The following is an 11,252-nucleotide window of genomic DNA, read 5'->3' as shown; positions in this document are numbered from 1 at the left end:
CCCTTTCCTTTCCCTCATTACCCCGACTTCCTTCCCTTGCGTTCTAATGGCCCTCGATCCGGCCGGGCCGTGGGCTCGAGAAGGGGCGGCTCCACTAGGCCATCCCCAACTCCGGGCCCCAGGGGGCAGTCTGGGGGGATAGTGCACAGGGCATCCATCGGCCCCATCCCAGGTCTCCGCATCCTCTCAACCTGGACCAGGGAAGGAGGCAGGAGAGGAACAAACAAGAGGCAAAGGTCCCCAACGGCTCCTCCCGGAGAAATCAGCCCCGAAACTGCTGCGCGAGCGGAGAAACTGAGTCAGAGCTTCGAAAAAGAGTGCCGGAAGCTGCTCCTTCCTTTCTAGAGAGGAGCATTTAGGAACATGACCAGCCTGCGGAGCCTCCGCTCGGGGTTTCAGGCCGGACGCCGCTCTTGAGAGGAGGCTCCCTTCAACTTTTCAGGAAACCAGGGATGGGACGAGGCGGCCCCTTTAAGGACCGCGGACTTGGTGACAAGGGGCGGGGCCTTGGAGAGGGGGAAGAGTGGCCCTGGCTGGGAGGGAGGGACCTCCCGGGGCGGCCACGTGGTTCCAGGGCCCATATAAGGTGAGCGGAGGCGGAGATTCCTGGAGGAAAAAGGCGGGACGTGGCCATGTGCGGTCCGGAGGGGGCGGGGCCCGGGGAAAGGCGGGGCCGGCCGGCCGGCGGGGCGGGGCACGGGAGGGCAGGGCTGTGGTCGGGCCGGGACTGTCCAAAGAGCGAGTTCGGGGCGCGGGAGCCGGGCCCGGGGCTGTAGAGACATGACTTCCCGCAGGTGAGCGTCTCGTCCCGGACTTCCCCGGCCGGGTCTCCGCTGGCCCGGGCCCGGAGGGTGGGTGGGGGTCGCCGCCGAGCCGCTGAGGGTAATGCCTTCGGGGCGGGGTGGGGGCCCCAGGGAGCCGGATCCGTCCGCTCGAGAGCGACCGTCCCAGCCGCGGAACAAACGGGCCAGTGAGCGCTCCTGGCCGCGACCGGGCTGCTCCGGCGAGCCTCGACGTGCCGCCTTCGGAAAATGGGCCGGCGCGGGGTTCGGTCTCGGTCGCTCCCCACGCCTGCACTCTCTGGCTACCGTGGGCGCCTGGGGTGGGGGTGGAGCGGAGAGGCTGGGAGCGGGCTCCCCTGACCGGGGCGGGGGAGGGGGGAGCGGCCGCTCTAGTAAGGAAGGGGTGTCTACACTGCGCCCGGTCCACACCACTCACTTCGGTTGTGCTTCTTCGCTCGGGCTCGGCCCCTCCGGGGGCTGCCCGGGTCCCAGGGTTCCCGGCCGCCGAGGCTCCCAGGGCGGGCTGACTCACCGCCCGTCAGAAAGGAAACACTCCGGTTTCCTTGCGCTGAGGAGCCCTGGGCGGGCCGGTCCGCCCTCGCGTAGCCTCCGCCGCTGCCTCAGCGGAGCAGGGATTGGGGAGATGCCGCACACCCCCCGAAGGGAGCTCCGAGACCCCGGGCCGGGACCCCGCCCCGCCCGGCCTGATGGGGTGGCCTCCCCCGCCCCCTCCCCACCCATCCTCCAGCCCCCCGGGGCGCTGACTCACCTCCCAGGCTGACCTCGGGGGACCGTGCCGAAGCCCGGCCCTTCGAGGATGCGTGAGCGCGGGGACCTGTGGGACACCCTCCGCCAGGCCCCGGCTTCCCTTCGGCGCTCTGTGACCGAGGCCCTCCAACTCCGGAGGTAGAGGTGGGGGGAGGGCTAGCCGGGAAGCAGGAGTCCACCTCTCCTCGCGGCCACACCGCCCCCTCCCTTCTCCCGGACTCCTCCCAGGGCTCCAGGCCAGAACGTTACCCAGCCCTGGGCCAATAGAGCTTTGTCCCAGGGCGCTCACATTTAGTGGGGTCAGTTCCTACCTAGTTGTTTCCTCTGCCCGCGGCATTGTCACTGTGCTCCTCCTCTCCGGGACCCAGCCCGGGTTCTCTGGAAGCCAGTCAGTCTCCCTCCCCGTCCATCGGAACTCAGATGTCAGTGTCAGTCTCTGAGCACCTCAGCCGAGACAAGTCTTCAGGCCTTTTCCTGATCCTCTTTTGGTCTAGGGAATCTTCCCTCCAGTTGCCTGGTGATCGGGAAAAAGAGTCCTTCCCCGGGCTGCAGTAACTCGGGATCCGGGTCCTAAGACGGCTGGATCCTCAGCTCTGAGCTCTCTCCAGCTCCCAGACCTCACAAAGAAGGCCCTGATGATCCTCTTCCCATCCTCCCAATCCCCTGCGGAAGGATTGCGGCTCTGGATCTGAGGCTTCCCGGGCTGGAAGGAAATCATTTGTTCCCTTTAGCATTTGTTGATCCCTAATCTAGTTGTGAATTGGGGTAGGGGCCCCGAGGCCTGAGAACTTGCTTTGGGATATCTGGAGCTGAAAGGCACCTTAGAGATTCCCGAGGCCGGGATTTGCATTTTCAGATAAAGTGACACTCTTTGACTTGAGGGAAAATCATTTGCCGGAAGTCAGAGTGGTGGGCACTGGCTGGACAGGTTCTGAACTGAGGTTCCCTGATAACAATGGATTATCAGCATTTATTAAACGCTTACTGTGTGCAAGCACTGTTCTAAACTCTAGAGATACAAAGAAAAGCAGGATTTTGTCCTCAAGGAGCTTACAATCTATGAGAAGACAGTGGATATATAACTAGATAGGAGATGCATCTCGAGGGGGGAGATGGTTTTTCCTTTTTGGGGGGGCTTTGGGAGACAATCGTAAGGGACCCACTGTTCTTTCCACTGTCAAACACTGTCCCTTTCAGCTTCAGGGACTGAGTTCCTGAGTGGGGAGGAGAACTGAGCTCCCTGGCAAAGGGAGGGCCTCCGCTCTCCCAGAGATACCGGCTCCCAGACTGTGCCTTCATGTCCCACCCTGCTCAGTGGTCAGTATAGGAAGTGGGAATTCTGGGTTCTTTTCTCAGCTCCCATCCCCATTAGTTCTCCCTGGAGGGGGGTGGAAGTTGGAGGCTTGGACTGGGGCTTGCCTTCCCCTTTCCACCTACCAAGTTCTTTTGGGTCGAGGTGGGGGTGGGTGGGAATGAAAGCAACAGGAAATGGGGGAGGACGGGACAGATGTTGGGCCCAGGCCGATGCTTCCTGTCTGAGGCGGGAGGGAAGAAGGAAACTCTCGCAGGAACTGGGTACTTCCTGCTGTTTCTGCCTGGGTTCTCACTCTGGAGGTGGGAGGGTGAGAACTTGGGCCACGTGCCCTTTCCCTTCCCCTGTCCCCAGTCTGGGTTGGAGTGTAGATCGCCTGTCCCTGAAACACTGTCTCTTAAAAGGCTCTTAGAACTTGCTTATCTTGGTTGAGGCCTGCCTTTGACAGATGGGGAAACTGAGGTACAGAGGGGTTAAAATCACTTGCCTAAGGTCTCACAGAACACAGAGAATTGGAATTCCATGCAGCTTCTCTGACTCCAAATCTAGCACTCTCTGTGATGCATCCAAGAACTCTTACCCATTGGTTGTGGAATGACCATGTTAATCTACCAGCAAACTGAGTGTTGGACTTGACGTCTAGAAAATTGGGCTGGAATCCTTCCTCAGACTCCTGCTGGTTGTGTGACCCAGGACAAGTCACTTTACTTATTCAGTCTCAGTTTTCTCATCTGTAAATTGGGGACAATAGTCACCTGTAGTTTTTGCCTTTCAGGACTGGGGTGAGAAATCACACGAGATGATTAATAATTAATAATACTAAGGAATTACCTTTTATATAGCACCTACTGTGTACCAGACATTATATTAAGTGCGTTACAAATATTCCCTCACAACAATCCTGGGCAGTAGGTATTCTTTTCCATATTTTACAGTTGAGGAAACTGAGGCAGATCATACAACTTGTGTTTTGAGGCTATGTTTGAACTTAGGTCTTCTTGACTCCAGGCTAGACACTCTCCCTATTACATGCAAACGTTAAGATACTATAGAAACACAAGCTCTGGAATTCTAGAATAGCTCTCTGATTCTTGGAGCCAAAGGCCCATGCTCACAGCTTACCTTTGCCCTTTGGGTGACTAGTTATTGGATGACCTTGGTCAAAATACTTTACTTTGGGAGCCTGGGTTTCCTCTCCTTCACCAAAGAGTTCAATTCTCCTCCTCTCAGGAAATCAGTCCAGATCAGAAACTGAGAGGAACGGTGTGGAACAGTGGAAGGAACGTGGGGTCACCTTCTACTTTCTCCCAGAGAAAATCCTCCCACAGCAAGAGCCATTCTCATCTCAGCTTGCATCCCCTATTTATCTAGTTACATATCCATTATCTTCTTTAGATTGTAAACTCTTTGTTTTTCTTCTTTTTCTTGTATCTCTAGAATTGAGAACATTTGTAAAATGGGGGCTTGGACTAAGCAACTTTGGAAGTCCCTTCCAGCTTAAATCTAGCACCTGAGACATTTCCTCTTAATATCGCTTGCTTGTGCCCTTCCTTCTAGTTAATCAGATATAAAAGCCTGGCACACAGTAGGTGCTTAATAAATGCTTGTTGACTAATATATTCCCACCTGCTCCCAATGACTGGGCTGTGGTCCTCGACACAGAACTCTTGGGAGAATAGGGGAGAGTAAGGGAAGAAGGGACTCAGTAGGGAGTCAGGGAGGCTGTTTCCCAAAAGGCTGTGTCCATCCTTTTTCTGGACATCAGCTTCAGTGACCTTCAGGATCTTAGAAAACTGATCAGGAGGAGGGCTTCTAGACTCTTCTTTGGGTAAGAGCTATTGAAGTTCCTGGACTGGGGGAGGAGAGCTTGACAGTTCTCACGTGGAGAACTGGGAATTCTCCCAATGTGTCCCATCTGGGGACGGGCCCTTTAGAGGTGCAATGGCCAGGCCCATCTGTTAGCCTAGTCAAGACTTTTGCCCCAGTTCTGAACTTCCCCCTTCTCCATCATCGCCCATGGAAATCCCCAGGTCTGGGAGGGTACAGAGCTAGAAGCAGCAGCAAGCTTCGGGCTGAATCATAGGTCTTAGAGCTAAAAGTAACTTTAGCCGTCATCTCTTCCAGCTTCTGATTGGACACGTGAGGAAACTGAGGCCGCAAGAGGAGAAGGGACTTTCCTGGGGTCAAATGCTAAGAGAATGACATAGCAAAGAGACCAAATCCAGGTTCTAAGATACCAGACCAGAATCCTCTGGGATCATACCCCACCGATCTTCTCTCCTGGCCCTGGGAGAGGGATGCTTTGCCCTGGGGGTGGGGTGGGAGTGGGAAGCTTACAACTAAGAGGGGAGGACCTTGTCTGTTGACAGGAGAAAATATATCCCTTTTGACTCCACCTCCCTCCCCCATAAAAAGTTCCTTAATCCTGCAGGGCTGGATTATAATGAAAAAAATAACTAGGTTTGTAGTCAGAGACCCCGGGTTCTGCTCTTAGTTCAACTGGTTACTACTGTCGGCGTGATGTTAGGTAAATTGCGTCCCCCCCTTTGTTCCTCAGTTTCCCCATATGTACAATGATGGAATTGGACCAGATGGCTTCTAGCTCTAAATCTCTGAGTCTTTGTCGGTCCTCAAATCTCTGAATTTCACCAGATCACTATCTTGGGCCAATCCCTAGGTAAACTCTCCCATCTCAGTCTCCCCACCTGTAAAATGGAGACAGTGCTTCTCAGGTTTAAAACGGAGGGGTGGATTAGGGCCGGGTTGATTTTTCCTGGCATAACTGTAACTAGGACAGGGTGACTGGAGCTCTGCCTCAAGGTGCCAAATTTAGAGAGGGCTGACAACCTTTTCTGTCCTTCCGTGTAGAGAGGTGAACTCTTTCCCCCTCCCTTCAGCAGACTTTCTAGCAGTGGCCTTGAACCCCGATTCAGAGACTTTCTGTCTCCTCACCCCCCAGGTTGTATCCCATTCCTCCCACAATGGAGAATGAGCTCAAACTCACCCTTTGGTGGGTGGGACCTTGCCCCCAAATCCGTGCCCTGCCACGTGGAAAGTTGTACTTCTGTATCTCCAATTTTGCAAGTGCGGAAAGCCCAGTGATTACGATCAACAATTTTGCCCCATGAGCATTTATTAAGCACTTACTATGTTCATGGAACTGTTCTAGACACATAAGAGGAAATCAAATTAAACTTTCGCTGAGTTTAAATTGTGGGTGATGAAAAAAAAATTGTGGGTGATGATAGGTCAGGTGCCCCCGAAATGTCACATCCCTAAGCATGCTTTCGAAGTGTGCAAATCACTTCCCCCCAACATTATTGTGAAGTAATAGTGGGAGTATTATTTCCTCCATTTTAGAGATGACACATCAGGAGCTGGAGGGGGCCTCAGAAGGCAGCTAGTTCCACCTCCTCATTTGACACATGAGGAAACTGAGGGCTAGGAAGGTACCATGACCTGCCCCAAATCATAGGAGCATAGTTAGAGCTGAAAGGAGGCTCAGAGCTCATCTAGCCAAGGATTTGCAGACTTGGGGACTGGGGTAGACCTGGTTGCAGATGGAGGGGATGGGATTAGTGCCATTCTTCCCTCCCATTTTGAGTAGGTCTTTATACCTTCCACTTAGGCTTATGGGAAAATATCACTGTGCTCACCTCTCCCAGGCAGGAAGAGCTCTAGCTGCTCCATCCTCCCTCCCTCTTCTGCCCCCAAGCTCCAGGTGTCCCAGGCACAGCCACTGAAATCCTTCGAGTGCCAGCTCCTTGGATCACCCCCCCACACACACACACACCAAGGAAAAATTCCTCATGAAGTGTGAAGGCAGAAATAGCTACTCTGTCCTTGCCCAGGGCTAAAAGCGACTCTGTCCCAGTGCCCAGGGCTCCCAATTTAACCCTGGTGTTCTTAATTCGGCTTCTGCTCTTGGATTGTCCGATGGGGGAGGGAGAATGCCTGGGAGGGGGGACAGGGCTTTGGCCGGTGTCACTGCCAAATACTGGATGAGAGCCTAGTCAGAGAGAGTACCCCCTTCCCTGATCCTCCTCTCCTCTGCCTTACCTTTCCCTTACCCTGCAGCCGGAGAAGTCGGTTCATCCATGCTCCTGCCTCCAGACAGCCCTGAGCCTGATCCATCCCCCTGAGACCAGGCTGAGGAGTCTCTTCTTAAAAATATTCCCCATAGGATGTGGCGGGATGGCCAGTGCCCCCAGTTTTGGGGAAGCGGTACTCCATGCGAATTCTGTTTTGGCTACGGGCTAGTTGTGTAACCTTGGACAAGGTGAGCAGAAGCATGATGGTTGAGGGTAGGGGATTGGAGGATCAGGAGAGGGTCTCTCATAGTCTGCCTCTCCTATCCATGACCCCCCAAAAGTCAAGAACCATATTCTCTGGGAGATGGATTGCTCCCGTTCCCCCATCTAGCTCAGTTGAGTTTTCCCCAGGTTTACGAATTTCCTGTTACATCTCTGAGGCTCATCTGTAAAATGAAAATCCTCAGTTCCAAATCACAGGATTTCATAACTGCCATAAGCAGGCTTCTCATGCACACCTGTCCAACGCTACCTGAGCCCCGGCCTTCGGCTTTCCCATCTGTAAGGAGGCCACGGAACCCGAGGCTGGGGTCTGGGGGCTCCCCCGGCTCTAATCATCGGTGGCTTCCTCGGGTCCCCCTGTCAGGGGGACGGACTCCCAGACAGCTGTGCCACAGGCTCAGCGAGGATTTCCTGGGCCAGGACAGAAGAGGCTTGGGGGATCATGGGAGACGAAGGCAAGGAAGCAGGGGCCACAGCCTGTGGACACCGGGCATCCCCGCTCTTCCCCCTTTGTATTTCTCGGGCTCTGTCTTTGTCTGTTGTGGTGCACAGAACACGGCTTGGGATCAGGAAAACCTGAGTTCAAATTCTAGCTCAGATATTTCTTGGCTATGACCCTGGACAGGTCACTTAGGTCTGGCTTGATTTTTTTCAACTGTAAAACGGGGTTTACAACAGCACCTCCCTGAGTTGTTGTGCCGATGAAATGAGGATATTTGTTAAGTGCTTACTGGCACACAGTGCTCGGCAGAAAGTATTAAAGCTTATTCCCTTCTCTTCCTCCCTACTGCCCATAAGAGTTTCTCTGTGGATCTGTCTCTGTCTCTTCCTTCCTTCTCTCTGTGACTCCCTCCATCTATCTCTCTTCCTCTCTCCCCTTTCTTTCTGTCTCTTTCTCTGTCCCTCCCACTCTCTGTGAGTGTATGTCTCCCCTGCCCCCATCTTTTTCTTTCTATCTCCATTTTCTTTCCATCTTTCTTTCTCTCTCCGTTCCCCCACTCAATGTCTCTGTGTCTCTTTCTCTCCCCCTCTCTCTTTCTTTCCCTCTTTCTCTCCCACTCTCTGTGAGTGTATGTCTCCCCTGCCCCCATCTTTTTCTTTCTATCTCCATTTTCTTTCCATCTTTCTTTCTCTCTCCCTTCCCCCACTCAATGTCTCTGTGTCTCTTTCTCTCCCCCTCTCTCTTTCTTTCCCTCTTTCTCTCCCACTCTCTGTGAGTGTATGTCTCCCCTGCCCCCATCTTTTTCTTTCTATCTCCATTTTCTTTCCATATCTTTCTTTCTCTCTCCCTTCCCCCACTCAATGTCTCTGTGTCTCTTTCTCTCTCCCTCTTTCTCTATTCCTCCTCCCCTGCCTTCTTTCTCTTGTCTCTCTTTGTCTCTCTCCTTCCCTCCCTCTGTTCTCTACCCTTTCTCTTCTCTATCTCTCTCTCTCTTTTGCTTTCTTTGTTCCTTCCACTCTTTACCACTTTCTCTCTGCTTTCTTTTTTCCCCTTCTCCACACCCTGTCTTTTTCTCTCTCTCTGTCTCTGTCCCTTTCTCTGTGGCTCCTTCCCCTCCTCTTCTGTCTCTATCTCTCTCTCCCTATCTCCTTTTGTCTCTGTCCCTTTCTCTCTCTCTGTTCCCCTCTCCCCGCCCACCTCTCTTACTCTAAGAAGAACAGATTGAGACTGCAGCAGGGAGCTCCTGGGGCAAACTTAGAGAAGGCCCCTCCTGACAGGAGCAGGAGACTAAAATAACCAACTGAGGGACCTCTTGAGAGTCTCCAGAGCAGGAGGATTTTAGGGAGACCACCATTCTGCCTCCGGAGGGTGAAATGCAGCTTAACTTTGGGCTGGGGGGGCAGGGCAATGTTATAGAATTAAGAGTGCTGTCTCTGGAGTCCAAAGGTCTGGGTTCAGATTTAATATCTCCGTGACTTAAGTCACTTAAATCCCTCATTTGTAAAATGGGAGCATTGGACTGGATGATCCGTTTCCTGCTCCTTAGAATCAAAGGCTCAGGGGATCTCTTGGGATCCAGACCTCCCAGTCTCTCCCCTGATCCTGGCCCAGTACTAACTGAAGGCCAATGTCTGCTCCACCTCTCTGGGCACTGGGCTTAGCTCGGCACCTTGGAAGCTGTTTCTGCTCCTTTCCAAGACCGCCTGAGCTGCTAACTTGGGATCAACGGGGAGAACGGAGCTCTCCGCGATCATCGCTGTGTGCCCTTTGGTTCAGAGCAAAAGTTTCCCCACCGCCAGCACGTCCTCCCTCCCTTTTGCCATGTCCTGAGCTGAGCTGGCTTAGCCAGGAGGAAAGATGGGCTGGGCCGGGCCTCGATGTCCTGGGTCCCTTTGGCACGGCTCCCTGGAGCTGCCCTCCAGCCAGCCCTCAGCCCCAGCTGTCCCTCCTCCCTCAGAAGCTCGGGCCTGTCCCCTTGGCCCCTGCTGTGCCCCTATCAGGCTGCCACACGCCCAGCCAGAGCTCAGCCAAGTCCCCGATTAGGGCGCCCGCTCCCCGCCCCCTTTCCTCCCTCCCCCCGGCTTCTGCTCCCTCCGTGTCCTGTGGTTTGTGGACTAACGTCTTGGTCTGCCTCGGAGCTGGACGGCAGGCAGACGGAGGTCTCTGGCTGCGTCTCTGAGGCTCAGGGCCATGGTGAGGTAGGGAGAACCCCGGGCATGGGGACATGAGGGACACTCTGCCCCGCGGACGGCCAGCTCAGCCGTGGCACCTGCTGGCCCCTTCCCGGGCTCTCCAATGTGCCTGGAAGGCACTTTGTTCCCGGGGCCCTTGGGGCTGGTGGCCGACCTCGTTGAGGGGGATGCTGGGCTCCTACTCCAGCCTTTGGACCTTCTCACTAAGGTTGTCCTCTCTGCCAAGGTGGGGTTAGGGAAGCCCTAGGTGGGCAGCCAGCTTCCTTGTCTCTTCTGATGAATTCTGGAACGGGGTAGCAGGAGCGAGACTCCAGGGCAGCTCCACAGATGTTCTAGGTTTCTTTGACATGGGAGAGGAGGAGTAATCTAGTCTGAGGACTCGCCTCCTGGCAGCGTCCTAACCTGGGGACTGTGTTAAGGGTGTGACCGGTGTGACCGTGGCTAGGAGCCGAAGGTGGAAGGGCAGAAAGTCTTGTGAAAGTACGGGTAGATCTGGGGGCTCCGGTGTCTCACCATCACCAGGATCATGGGGCATCAGCGCCGAGAGGTCCCTGATCCCTTGGGCTCGGGAGATGGTTGAGGTCCATCGTGAGACTTCTAGGGACCCCTGGAGGGGAGAAGAGTGCTGTATGTGGGGGACTTGTGGGTACATGAGGGGCCCCGCTGGCCAAGGAAATGAGTTTCCCCATGAGCCCTTGCAGGGGGTGACCGGTGTGGGCTCGATGGCAGGCTGAGAGCCCAGCATTATGGGGATGAGAGACTGCTTTTCATTCAGAGCCCGAAGCCACAATTTGGGTGTCAGACACTACTCCCTGCTCTGGCTGGCGCCTCCTTCTGGGTGACTTTCCACATTCCCTAGACTGGTGTGGCTGTTCTCACTCTCTCGGATACGGACGCCTCTCATTTATCCACAGGGACACTGGACAGAGTCCAGGTCCAAACTGCCCGGCCGTGGTTAATGCTGAGAGCATCTGAGGGTACGCAGATTTAGCATTGGAAGTGACCTTCAGGATCATCTAGTCCAAGGTCCTAATTATTCAGAAATGGAAACTGAGGCTTAGAGAGACGAATGTCCAGTTCATCAAGAGAACCATAGCCAGCACTTTACAAATACTAATACATTTAATCCTCATAACCTTTGGAGTGGGGGGATAAATGCTGTTATTGTCTTATTGTCTGAATATTGCAGATGGGGAAACTGAGGCAAGCAGAGGGGAGGCGGCCGCCCAGTGTTTGAGGAATGCAGTCTGTCGCTCTTTGTATGTCAGTTAGCCGGGGCAAAGCTTAATTTGAAACTTTTGGTCCTGGTCCGAAGCTCCTTCCCTTGTGTGATGCTGCCAGGGAGGAGGCTTTGAAGCGTCCAGGGAAAGGAGGGTCCCCCCTCGTGTCTTGGCCCTCAGATGTAACGAGTAGGTAAAGACCTCGTAGTTGAAAGGAGGAGTT

At 54.4% G+C, this 11,252-nt stretch overlaps 1 protein-coding gene across 1 annotated transcript in view; it reads left to right on the top strand.

The window, feature by feature from the left end:
- Positions 1-711: 711 nt before the first annotated feature.
- Positions 712-11,252, top strand: part of LOC141564308 (tyrosine-protein phosphatase non-receptor type 11-like) — a 38,408-nt gene continuing 27,867 nt past the window's right edge. The window contains 1 exon segment of the mRNA XM_074306637.1: positions 712-794. Coding sequence (XP_074162738.1) covers positions 781-794 — 14 coding nt within the window. The 5' untranslated portion in view covers positions 712-780.

Source organism: Sminthopsis crassicaudata, chromosome 3 (assembly GCF_048593235.1).
Source record: "Sminthopsis crassicaudata isolate SCR6 chromosome 3, ASM4859323v1, whole genome shotgun sequence".
Lineage (NCBI taxonomy): Eukaryota > Metazoa > Chordata > Mammalia > Dasyuromorphia > Dasyuridae > Sminthopsis > Sminthopsis crassicaudata.
This window is presented reverse-complemented; position numbering and strand designations above follow the sequence as displayed.